The 13801-nt window shown below is 39.8% G+C and overlaps 1 protein-coding gene across 1 annotated transcript in view; it reads left to right on the top strand.

The window, feature by feature from the left end:
* The window catches only part of poli (polymerase (DNA directed) iota), a 76804-nt gene that overhangs the window by 31785 nt on the left and 31218 nt on the right, over window positions 1-13801 (top strand). The window contains exon 4 of the mRNA XM_072574168.1: window positions 12408-12566. Within this exon, the coding sequence (XP_072430269.1) occupies window positions 12408-12566 (159 nt within the window). The remainder of the gene's footprint in view (window positions 1-12407; window positions 12567-13801) is intronic.

Raw genomic sequence — 13801 nt, 5'->3', positions numbered from 1 at the left:
GAAGTGATGGAGGCTGGTACAATTGCAACATTTAAGAGGCATTTGGATGGGTATATGAATAGGAAGGGTTTGGAGGGATATGGGCCGGGTGCTGGCAGGTGGGACTAGATTGGGTTGGGATATCTGGTCGGCATGGACGGGTTGGACCGAAGGGTCAGTTTCCATGCTGTACATCTCTATGACTCTATGAACTCACCATGGATCCCATTTGACACAATATTCTGGTCCAGCTTACCACAACAGACCTGTCAAAGCTTTTGTAAAATCCATGTAGAGAACAGAAACTGCCCTACTCTCGATCATCTTCGTCACTTCTTCAAAAACTCCATCAAATTTGTGAGAAAAGACCACTCTTAAATTAAGCTGTCCTGTCTATCCTTAATGAGTTAATCCTCTTCCAAATGCAAATAAATCCTGTCCCTAAGAATCTTCTCCAATAATTTCCCTGCCAATGATGTAAGGCTTACTGGTCTATAATTTCCTGAATTATCTCTGTTGCACTTCTTAAACAAAGGAACAACATTGGGTATTCTGCAGTCTTTTGAGAACTCGCCTGTGGCTAAAAAGGATGCAAAGAATTCTGCCAAGGTCCCAGCAATCTCCTCGCCTGCCTCCCTCAGTATCATGGGACAGATTCCATCAGGCCCAGGAGATGTATCTACCTTAAAAAAGTTTTTCAAGACACCCCAACATCACATCCTTCCTAATATCAACATGCCATAGAATATTAATGTTAACATTCCCCTCCCTAACCTTACTAATATCTATGACCTTCTCCTTGGTAAATACCAATGCAAAATAACCACTAAGGATCTCACCCTTTTGCTCTGGCTCTTTGCATAAATTCCCTCTTTTGTCCTTGAGTGGACCTACCCTTTCACTAGCTACCCTCTTGTTCCTCATATATACATAACATGCCTTGAGATTCTCCTTAATCCTACTTGCCAAGAACATCTCATGGCCCCTTTCAATCCTCCCATTTCCTTGTTTAAATTGTTTCCTGCTTCCTTTATATTCCTCAAGGGCCTTGTCTAATTTCAGTTTCCTAAACTTTATTTATGCTTCTTTTTTCCTTTTGACTGAATTTTTCAATATCTCTTCTCATTCAGGGTTCCTGAATCTTGCCATCCTAATGTTTCAATCTTACATGAACATGCTGGCTCTGAATTCTGAATAGCTGGCCTTTAAAAGCTCCCATGTGTCAGATATGAATTTACCCTCAAACAGTGGGCCCCAATTTAAATTCTCTAGTTTTTGCTTAATACTGTTGTTATTAGCCTTTTCCCAATTTAGCATTTTCACCCAAGGATCAGTTGTATCCTTATTCATAACTGTCTAAGAAGCTTACAGAATTATGATTACTTTTCCCAAAATATTCCCCTGCTGAAAATGTTCACACCTGGCTGGGCTGTTTCTCCAATACAAGGGCTGGGATGGCCCCTTACCTAGTTCGAATATCTACATATGGTTTCAAGAAACCCTCCTAGATGCATCTAATGAATTCTGCCCATTTAAGCCCTTGGCACTTAATATTGGGGAAGTTAAAATCACCACTACAACAATCCTGTTGTTTTTAAACATTTCCATGATCAGCCTATGTATCTGTTCTTCTGTCTCTGGCTACTAAGTGCCTTGTTGTCCATTGGACCCCTCCCACTCTGATATCTGGGGAAATTGTATAAACAGGCAAAAGGGAAAACTATTTCATTGGTTGTATGAATATGCCATCAGTGGCCAGAAAACATTGATTACCAATGCTGGAGGAACAACCATTCTTGATTCCACACTGTCAATCCCGGAGAAACCTGTGAAAAACATTCTCTTGAGCTGGGTTTTGACATTGCTCTCTAATTTACATGAAATGCTGCATCTGTTTTTGGCGCAATTGCTAACAGTACCCTTTGGTATCTTCTGTACATTCTGTTCATTACTATCTGGTTCAGCATTAACAATGTTGCCTTACGTACTGAAAGCATTAAATGATGGTAAGCGCTAGTGAGGGGTCATATGGGATTTAAAATGTCAAGAGTCAAAATCTTCCTTTGCTCTTCTCAACACAGCTGAACATTGTTGAAAAACACCAATTGTCTCTCTTGTAGCTTCAAACTGTCTATTGTTAGCATTCAATAAATATTGGACGAAAAGAACCGTTTCATTCTTCAAGAAGGGAACTGTGAAAGTAAGAAAATGCACATTTGATTTTTTTTTTGTTTTGTTGCAGATAGAAAACCAGTCATTTTTGTTCAGTTGACATACAATGTTCATGTAATCAATAGCAATATTCCTATAGAGAATAACAAAAATATGTGCTGCTGTGCGAACTGTAAGATACCGCTGTCTTGTCTATTCAAATAAGCAGCATTGGGCAGACCGTTCAATGTAATCTTAGTGTTGGGAAATGTGGATTGGACACAGCTATTTGAAAGGAAGTCCACATTTGAGATGTGGGAGGCTTTCAAAAATAGGTTAAAGGTAGTGCAGGATAGACATGTCCTGTTGAAGGCAAAAGATAGGAAGGGCAAGATTCATGAACCATGGATGACAGGAGAAATTGTATGACTAGCCAAGAGGAAAAGGGAAGCATACATAAGGTCTAGGCAGCTAAGAACAGAGCAGGCCTTGGAAGAATATCGGAAGAGTAGGACAAGTCTTAAATGAGGAATCAAGTGGGCTAAAAGGGGTTATGAAATAGCTTTAGTGAGCAGAATTAAGGAGAATCCCAAAGCATTTTATTCTTATATAAGAAGCAAGCGGTTAACTAGAGAAAGGATTGGTCCACTAAAGGATAATGAACGAAGGCTGTGTGTCAAATCTGAGTGAATGGGTGAGATTCTGAATGATTACTTTGCGTCAGTGTTCACAGAGGAGAGGAACATGATGAATGTTGAGATTAGAAATAGAAGTTTGATTAGTCTGGATCACGTTGACATAAGTAGGGAAGATGTATCGGGTAGGCTAGAGGTTATTAAGGTGGACAAATCCCCAGGACCGGATGGGATCTATCCCAGGTTGCTAGAGGCGAGAGAGGAAACAGCTGGGGCTCTGACAGATATATTTGTGGCGTCCTTAAATACAGGTGAGGTGCCAGAGGACTGGAAGATTGCTCATGTTGTCCCCCTGTACAAGAAGGGTAGTAGGGATGTTCCAGGTAACGACAGACCCATGAGTCTGATGTCAGTAGTGGAAAAGTTGCTGGAGAAGGTACTGAGGGATAGGATCTATTTATATTTGGAAAAGAATGGGCTTATCAGTGATAGGCAAAATGGTTTTGTGTGGGGGAGATAGTGCCTTACCAACTTAATAGAGCTCTTCGAGGAAGTGACCAAGTTGATAGATGAGGGAAGGACTGTGGATGTCATATACATGTGGATGTCATATAGCAAGGCGTTTGATAAGGTTCCCCATGGTATACTAATGAAGAAAGTGAAGTCACATGGTGTGCAGGGTGTTCTCGCTAGGTGGATAAAGAACTGGTTGAGCAACAGGAGACAGAGAGTAGTAGTTGAAGGGAGTTTCTCAAAATGGAGAAAGGTGACCAGTGGTGTTCCTCAGGGGTTAGCGTTGGGGTCACTGTTGTTTGTAATATACATAAATGATCTGGAAGAGGGCACTGTTGGTATGATCAGCAAATTTGCAGATGACACTAAGATTGGTGGAGTAGCTGAAAGCATAAGGGATTGTCAGAGAATACAGGAGGATATGGATAGACTGGAGATTTGGGTAGAAAAATGGTAGATGGTTTTCAATCCAGACAATTGTGAGGTGATGCATTTAGGCAAGACTAATTCTCGAGCGAATTATACAATGAACGGAAGAGCCTTGGGAAAAGTTGATGGGCAGAGAGATCTGGGAGTGCAGGTCCATTGTACCCTGAAGGTTGCTGCACAGGTATTGAGTATAAGAGCTGGCAAGTCATGTTAAAATTGTACAAGACATTGGTTCAGCCGCATTTATAATACTGTGTACAGTTCTGGTCGCCACATTACCAAAAGGATGTGGATGCTTTGGAGAGGGTGCAGAGAAGGCTTATGAAGATGTTGCCTGGTATGGAAGGTGCTAGCTATGAAGAGAGGTTCAGTAGGTTAGGTTTATTTTCATTAGAAAAAGGGAGATTGAGGGGGGACCTGATTGAGGTTTACAAAATCATGAAGGGTATAGACAGGGTAGATAGAGACAAGCTTTTTCCCAGGGTAAAGGATTCAATAACAAGAGGTCACCCTTTCAAGGTGAGAGGTGGAAAGTTTAAGGGGGATACATGCGGCAAGTGCTTCACACAGAGTGGTGGGCATCTGGAATGCGTTGCCAGCAGAGGTGGTAGAGGCAAGCACGGTAGATTCATTTAAGATGCGTCTGGACAAATGCATGAGTAGGTGGGGAGCAGAGGGATACAGATACTTAGGAGTTGACCAACAGGTTTAGACTATACATTACGATCGGCTGAGGCTTGGAGGGCCCAAGGGCCTGTTCCTAGGCTGTAAATTTTCTTTGTTCTTTGTTCTAGAGATCATTGCCAAAGACTTTGTAAACCAAGTCTATTTGAATATTTGAATAAAATATTAAAGTCATGCTGAACATTTTGTGCTTTGGTTACATTTGCAGTATGGTGTACTGTTCTAGGCATAATGTGGAGGTTCCGGTGTTGGATTGGGGTGAACAAAGTTAAAAATCACACGACTCCAGGTTATAGTCCAAGAGGTTTATTTGGAACTACTAGCTTTCAGAGCACTGCTTCTTCATCAGGTAGCTGGTGTGGCAGGATCATAGGACACAGAATTTGTAGCAAAAGATCAAAGTGTCATACAACTAATGCAATGTATTGAACAAACCTAGATTGCTATTTAGTCTTTAATCACTCAGAATGAGGATGCAGGTTTCCATTCATTAATATGTAAATCCCAGAATTTCTTTCAAGCCACAGTCCTGAGACAACTTAAGGTTTTGTCAATGTAAAAAAATGGTTACATCTCAGCTTAGACAATGCATTAAAGTTTGTGGTAAAAGTCTGTCTGTCTGTATTGCTCAAAAAGCACACAATCTGTATTCTATTTTGTTCAAAAAGCACACAAACTGTAGGCAGTCAGTCCATGTGACATTTTATAAATTCCTACTTTGGAAATAGAACCAGTCTGACTCAGTTGGGATAAACAGACTCTAACCTCACACCTTTAATACACCTGAGCTGAGATGTCACTCTTTTTATGCTGATAAAACCTTAAATTGTCTCGGGACTGACTTGAAAGAAGGTCTGGGATTTACATATTAATCAATCGAAACCTGCATCCCCATTCTAAGTGATTGAAGACTTAACAACAATCTAGGTTTGTCTAATACACTGCATGTGTTGTTTGACACTTTGATCTTTTGCTATAAATGCTGTGTCTTATGATCTTGCCCCACTAGCTACCTGATGAAGGACCAGCACTCCCAAAGCTTGTACTTTCAAATGACCTATTCTTAGCACCACACATTAAGAAAGATATCAAGGCCTTGGGGAGATTGCAGAGATTTATGATGCTAGCACCAGGGGTGAGAGACTAAAATTAAGCAGAGAGATTGAAGAAGTTAAGATTGTTTTCCTGCAATCAGAAAAGATAAAATTGAGATCACATAGAGTTATTCAAAATTATGATCAATTTTAACAGAGTAAACCAGCAGGAATGGTCACCTCTAGTAAGTGTGTCAGTGATAAAGTAGAAAGTTTGACAAAAGATTTTCAGGGAAATTAGATTTTCATTTACATCAGAAGATTGTTAAGATCTTGAACACACTACTAGAAAGGAATCTGAAATCAGATTTCATAAGTCTTGTCAAAAATGCATATTGAGGAGGGACAATTTGCATCATTATTGAGAAAATGCTGAGCTCTGGGACTGAATTAGATCACACCTTTAAAGTGTTGCCACAAACACCCCTGGTTTAATGTCCTGCTTCATTTTGTATAACTACATGATACCATAAACACTGCTCCCACTGCAGGATGATTGGTCTCATAAATTTGATTTCTCCCCCACTGTACCCCTCGCCAATTCTCTATACTCCTCTTGTGTGTTGCTCAGTTGATAGCATCCTTCCTTCTGAACCGAAATGTTCTGAGTTCAAGTCATACTCCTGCATCAAAATCAAAGCTGAACCTCCAGTCCACTGTTTTACTGTCAAGAGTGCTATCCTTTTCATGATTTGGAGATGCCGGTGTTGGACTGGGGTGTACAAAGTTAAAAATCACACAACACCAGGTTATAGTCTAAACCTGTTGGACTATAACCTGATGTTGTGTGATTTTTATCTTTTTCATGGTTACTAAATGGAGATCCCATCTGCCTTCTCATCAGAATGGGTAAAAAGACTCTGTTTAGCAGAAGTGCATCAAAGTTATCTCACCATCTGGCCAATATTTATATCCGAGTCAACATGACAAACTCACGTGATCTGATCAAGACACATTGCTACTTGTGAGAGCTTACTGTGTGCAAGTTGGTTGACACTCTTCCGACATTCCAACAGCAACATTACTTCAATAGTATTTTAATTCAGAAGCTGTAAAGTGAATTGGGACATTCTGTGGTCAGAAAAAGCTCTGTATAAGTGCAAAACATGCTTTCGTCCTTCTGTTTCACATTCACTGTTTTGTCATCTATCAATAAGTATTTTACTTGAAAAGAGAACTATAGAGGTAAAACTGTATATTGTACTTTATTGTCTTGCAATAATTAAACCACTAATGATTTAAATTGTGACCTATTTCCAAAGAAGAGTGATACTGATCTTGAAACACTAACTCTGTTTATCGCTCATCAGACATTGCCTGACATGCTGAGTTTCTCCAGCACTTTCTGTTTCATTTCAAATTTTTGCTTTGTAGTTATGAATTTAAACAGAAATGTAGCAGTCAACTGTTCCCTGGTGCATTCTCCATGGCAACACCTCTAAATATTTGATTTCAGTTGCCAACTATTCAACACCTTTTCAAGCGCTATAAATTATTGTTCCCTTTAAAATTTTGTTTTGTTGTGATTCTGTCTTGATGAGTACAAGATGAAAAGCTTCAACAGTATGTCTCTTTCCTCAATAACATTTTAAATTAAAGAATCATTTTTATTTGAAACATTTTCAGAATGTGTGTTACTCATACTGCTCTGAATTTGCATCTTTTGCGTTGAAAGTTAAAAAAGCAGAACAATGGTAGAAATGCAACCACATATTTTTTCCATTAGCATAATGGTTCATGCACTAAGAACAGGAGTGTAATGAAACCATTGATCGGAAGGCAGTTAGAGCATAGGAAAAGGCAAAGGATAATGTTAGAGGAGTCAATGGTACATATAGAAACTTAAAGTGACTGTAAGGAGATAGCTAATGAAGGGTGGAATGAAGGCATGGAAGAATTTAAAAGTTAGAGCAAGAATTTTGATGTCAGAATTCTAGACCACAAAAGAAAAGCCCTCTGGGAATGATGGGAACAGTACCATAATGGTTATGTTACTGGACTCGTCATCCAGAGTTCTGATGACCTATGGATGTGAGTTCAAATCCCACCTGATTCTAGGGAATCTCAACTTAATTTAAAAGTGAATATATCTGGACTAAACAGATAGAATCAGTAATGGAAATCCTACATTACCAAAAACCCTTTAGGAACTACATCTGCTTACTCCAGCCAGTCCAGATCGCTCGTAATATGGTTGACTCTTAAAATGTCTTTGAGTCAATCTTAGCAAGGCATTTAGTTGAAGAGAATTCATTTTCATAGAATCCCTACAGTGTGGAAGCAGACCATTTGGCCAACACATCCACCCTGACCCTTTGAAGAGCATCCCACCCTGACCCACACCCCTACCCTATCCCTGTAACCCTGCAATTCCCATGGCTAATCCACTTAACCTGCACATCTTTGGACTGTGGGAGGAAACCTGAGCAACCAGAAGAAACCCACACAGACACAAGGAGAATGTGCAAACTCCACACAGGCAGTCAATCAAGGGTGGAATCAAACCCAGGTACCTGGTGTTATGAGGCAGCAGAGCTAACCACTGAGCCACCATACTGCCCAGATATCCATCTTCTCTTGGAATATGCCTTATATGGCAATCTGGAGAGAGATCTTGTGTGCTCTTATTAATGTTCATCCCAAAGGTGTGTTGGACGATTTTACAGTCTATTCTCAGCAATGCTCATAGGGACAAACATTAGCTTTGGCTGGAAAACAGTTGAGTTGGTGAAAGATGCCATTTGGTCTGCCCAAAACTTGCTAGTTTTCCAATGCACAGAGTCGTCCTCAAATGAGTCCTGCAGATTTGCACATTTAAAAGTCCAGAGCTGCATGCTGAGGGACATGAGAAAGTTTGGGGTCCTGCTGCAAAAGAGGTCTCTGTCTATGTTCTTCCAGCCAAGTACACCAAGAGGCTGGTATCCATAGAACCCCTTGGACTGTCTGCCTGTTAAGGAGTGTATGTTGTGAATATTAAAAGTGGAACTTGGAGTAAAGTTTATTTCTATTGTACAATTTGTAATTTTCAAGCTGTAATGTCGAGACACCCAAGAGTACAAAATGTTGTACGGGAACAAGTTAAAGTTTGTTTCTGTTTGTAACGAGTGTAATGTACTTTTACAAATTTTATGAATAAACTACATTTTTGCAGTAAATGATTCAGGATGACCAATAAAGAAATTTTGCTTCTGCTAGTAATGCCTACATCCTATAAATGAATAAATAAAAATAATTTATACAAATTAAAAATCAAGCTGCAGCATTTTGAATGAATTGAAGCTTGTTGCTGTTTAAGAGACCATTGTGATTAACTCTTGAGATAACAAAGGCATGAACCACACCTCTCTTATTCTTTCATAGGATATGGATGTCTCTGGTTAGGCCAACATTTATTGTCCTTGAGAATGAGGCAGTGAGCCTCCTTGAATCACTGCAATCCCATTTGTGCGGACATAGTCACAGTACTGTTAGGAAAGAAACTCCAGACATTTGGTCCATTGACAGGAAGGAACAGTGATACAGTTCCAAGTTGGGTTGGTTACTGAGATGGCGAGATTGAAGACATGGTGGCTGTATTTGCAGATGGCACAAAGGGAGGCAGGAAAGGGTGTTGTGAAGGTGACATATAAGGATGCAGACTAATCTGTCTATGTTAAGGGAGTGGACAAAATACTAGGAAATCAAGTTCTGTATAATGTGAGAAATGTAGAGTTTTTCACTTTGGCAGGGAGAATGAAAAAGCAGAGTATTACTAATATGGGTAATGGCTGCAGAATTTTGAGGCATCTAGAATTGGGAGGGATCTAGGTGTTCTAGTTCATGAGCTAATATGCAGGTAAATCATGTAATCAGGAGATACTAACCCTTATTATGAGATAAATTATATGTATAAGCAAGAATGTTGTGCTTAAGTGGGGCATTGATGAGACCACATCTTGAATATTGTTTACACTTTTGGTGACCTTGTTTAAGGAAGGATGTACATGTGTTGGGGGTGGTTTGAATGAGTTTACTGGATAGATACCTGGAATGAATAGTTTGATAATGTGAAAAGGTTGGACAGCCTGGACTTATTTCGACTGGAGTTCAGCAGAGTGAGGAATGATTTAATTGAAGTTCATAAGATCCTGATTGATCTTGACCAGATGGATAGGGAAGGGATCTCTTGTGGTGAGTTTAGAAATAAGGAACACATTTAAGATTGGGAGTCTTCCTTTTAGGACAGTAATGAGGTGAATTTCTCTGAGTGTTGTACAACTTTAGAATTCTCTGCCTCAGAAAGTGGCGGAGGTTGGGTCATTGAATATTTTTAAGGCACAGGTAGATAGATCCTTGATAGGCAATGGATTAGCCATAATCTTATTGAATGGAAGAGATAATGGCCTACCTTTGCACCTAATGCATGTTTGTGTAGTACTTGGGAGGAAATTTGCAGAAGGTGTTGTTCCCATTGGATCTGCTGCTCTTGTCCTTCTCAATGATCGCTCTTGTCGGGTTGGAAGGTGCTGTCAGAGCAGCCTTGGTAAGTTGGTGCAGTACATCATGTATATGGTACATACGGTTGCTACTATGTATGCGTGGCGGAGGGAGTGATTATTGAGGATGATGGATGGGCTGCTTTGTTCTGGATGGTGTCAAGCCTGTTGAGTGTTTTAGAAGCTGCACTCAATTAGTTGACCGTGGGGCATTTCATCTCACTCTTGATTGTGCCTCATAGTTAGAGGAGACTTTGGGGAATCAGGGAGTGAATTAATTGCTTCAGAATTCCCCGAAATTTTGTGTGGCTGGTCCAGCAATATATTTCCAAGTCAAAATGGCAATTGGCATGGAGGAGGATTTGCAGGTGATATTGTTGATGGTGAGAAAGGTAGCAGGGGAAGTGGAAAGAAAACATCTTATTACATTTTAAGCAGAAAGTCTAAATTTGTCACTACCACAAAGGAATTCCAAACAGATGAATGTAAGAGTGAATAAGAAACTCAGATGTTCAGCATTACTGGGATATGCATTGGGAATTTCAACTTACAGTTATATTTTAAAAACATGCACTATGATTAAAAAGTCCAAGGCTCAGCAATAAATAACATACAGTTGAGAAAACCCTTTGGTATGATGGTTGAGTCAATTAGGGTGTGATTTGGCAAAACAAGTATACGGAAAATCCCAGGGTATTGAAGAATCTGGATCTTACTATGAGGGATTTTCCATTTCAATCAAGGCATTCCATACGTCAGTGTCCTTGAATACATTCACATGATTGCATATTGACATCTAGCGCAGTGCAAAATATTTAACAAAGGCTTGCAACATTACGCTACAGCAAGAAAATTTTCATATATTCTTCTCTGCACTTTTAACACTATTGGATACACTTGCTGGGTTGGGGACTATTTTTAGTTGATAATAAAGTAAGAATATAACAGATCATATTATCTAGATGCAGACTTTACTCAGTAAGTTGTGTCAAAACCTGAGATAGGCATTTTGTTATAATCATGTATTAATCATATACTTTCTCTGGCTTATTGTGTTACAGTGAATTCTTACTTGGTAAAACATTACTACAACTTAGTGGGTTTTATGTGATTGTACAGTATTCAGCTTAATTATAGAATGCTCAGTATTAAAAATATAAATCACTCTGAAGCTCCTCTTTGGCCTTTAAAATGTCTCTGATGAGGATTATGATTGTTCCTGCTTACAATTAATCTGGTGCTGTTCCATGGCGAGGCCTAGGAAGCATAAGAGTGAGTTGAGTGAGTGGCGATGCTGCACATGCAGCATGAATCATGAGCTACTCAGGCCACAGAGATCAATGGGATGAGCTTTCAGAGCCCACAGCCATCATTTTCTCTAGCTGAAGGGTCTCTTCACATTATCGCAGTGCTCATGAAGAAATTCATACAGTCTAAGGTGAGTACTCAAAATGAAGGAAACTATTGCAGAATGTCACATCATAACAAATTCCTTGCCTCGGGTGTAGTGGCAATTGCTAATACAAATGGAACGTTAAGATCTGTAAATGGATCTGTAAGAAACTATATCCAAATTCTGATAAATGGAGTCAATGGGGTCAGTCTTTTCATTACAGAGATATCTAGGTAAAGGGTCAAGTGCAGAATGTTAATAAGGATGAAAGTCAGAGAAACCTGGATATTTGTGATTAACGGCACCAAATTTAGCATTTTAGGGAGGAAGGAAGAATAGAAATTAAAGAATTTCACTGTTTTGTGGTCTCAGAATTTTGAGTTAGAGTCCAGTTGAAGAAAATAATATGGATTGCAAGTTAAATATAACTGAAAAGATATGCAATTAAGGGTTGTTGACTTATAACTGCTGCCTACATTTGTAAATGCAAGCAATATTCATATGAAAAAATGCAAGAGGAAGATAAAAAATAAGGTGTTACTAAACATTCAAATAGCTGGAGGAACATTTGTAAGGCTGCGATTGGTCAATGTGTGAATAGTGCAATGCAATGATCATTTGATTGGATATTTTATCCAGGGGCAGCAAATATGAACTTTAGAATAAAATTGGACATGGCTGGGTTTTGCACCGCAGTCATGCAAGCAGCTGAACTTAACTATGACGGTTATAATGTTCCAAGGACAAGACCTTTATAGCTAGCTAGTCACTTTGCTTCGTTAACACAGCAACAATCAGCTCCTTCAGAAGATGGGCTAACTGAGGAGGGTTAGAAATGCAAGCCTGAATTGTAAGTAAATTTCTATCTTATCAGATTGAAATTCAGTGTGTGAAAGTAAAAGGATGGAGGCACTGTACCTGTCTGCCAACTTCCCCTAAGCAAGGTCATGTCACAAGGCCAGCAAAGCTCTCCTGCTAATACAGGTAAATGTCATTGCACATTAAGTACATTGGGTGTCCCACAATAATTATCTCTGTACTGTCCTATTTGTAGAATTACTGGAGGAGTTCACTCCGTTTGTCGAAAGACTGTGCCTTGATGAGAATTTTATCGATATAAGTCAACTGGTGGAGAAGAGACTACAGCGAATAGGAACTGGCGGTGTCATCCCGGCAAACGTGTTTGTGTCTGGTCGTGTGTATGGTAACCAAAGTAGGTAAAATTCCTCAGCAATTACAGGCCACGTGTTTAGCTGTCTAGACCCTCAACACGAGAGTTTCCTCTTCATCTGTCTCTACCTCATTACCTCATGTTCTTCCTTTAAGATGTTCCTTGAAGTCTCTTTGACTGAGCTTCTGGTTGCCTGTACTTCTATCTCCTATGATGTTGTTCTGTCTGATGTGCCTTGGGACATTTTGGTAGGTGTCTTGTAAATATAGCTTGCTGTTGTTGTAGATACAGCCATCATTCAGCTGTAAAATGTAGGGACTGCCCATATCAGTTTGTCAGAAATATGAACATAATTTTTACACACGCATATTACAGCAGCTGCATTGATATACATTTAATCTTGTCCTTGCATGAAAACCACACATCTGTATTTTTCAGCAAGTCTTACAGGATAATTGGTAAATGCAGGATCTACCATTTTTAAAAATGTATATTTGAGCCTGACAAAAGTGTAAGAGACACTGATGCCAGTTATACCATATTCTAAACTGGTCACTAAGCTGACTCAGCACAGAAGAGATACCTTTTTGATATCTTAAATCCAAAAAGCAGCACAAGGGAGGAGAGAGAGCAATGGCAGAGAACAGAGTGAAGGAAATAGAGAGCATTACAGAGAGAGAGAGAGAGAGAGAAAGAAAGACAATAAAACAGAGCAAGGGGAGGAGAGAATAGTGCAGAGAGCGCTCTTCCAGAAAACAGAACAGGGTATAGCTCTGTGGCTCAGTGGATAGCACTGCTGCCTCATGGCGCCAGAGACCCGAGTTTGATTCCAGCCTGGGGTAACGGTCTGTGTGGAGTTTGCATATTCTGCGTGGGTTTCTTCCAAGTGCTCTGGATTCCTCCCACAATTCAAAGATGTGCAGGTGAAGTGAATTGGCTATGCTAAATTGCCCATAGTGTTCAGAGATGTGGAAGTTAGGTGCATTGGTTAGGGGTAAATATAGAGTAATAGGGTAGGGGAATGGGCCTAGGTGGATTACTCTTCGGAGGGTCGGTGTAGACTTGTTGGGCCAAAGGGCCTGTTTCCACATTGTAGGGATTTTATGATTCTATGAAAACATACCTATGGAGAAGGAGAGGATGAGGCAAAATGGGAGGATATTTAATTGGGGAAGAGGAAACTATGATGCCATTAGACATGAGTTAGGAAGCATGGATTGGGAGAAATTGTTCCATGGTAAAGGCACTATAGACATGTGGAGACTGTTTAAGGAAGA

The sequence above is a fragment of the Chiloscyllium punctatum genome, chromosome 1, assembly GCF_047496795.1.
Source record: "Chiloscyllium punctatum isolate Juve2018m chromosome 1, sChiPun1.3, whole genome shotgun sequence".
Classification (NCBI taxonomy): Eukaryota; Metazoa; Chordata; class Chondrichthyes; order Orectolobiformes; family Hemiscylliidae; genus Chiloscyllium; species Chiloscyllium punctatum.
This window is presented reverse-complemented; position numbering and strand designations above follow the sequence as displayed.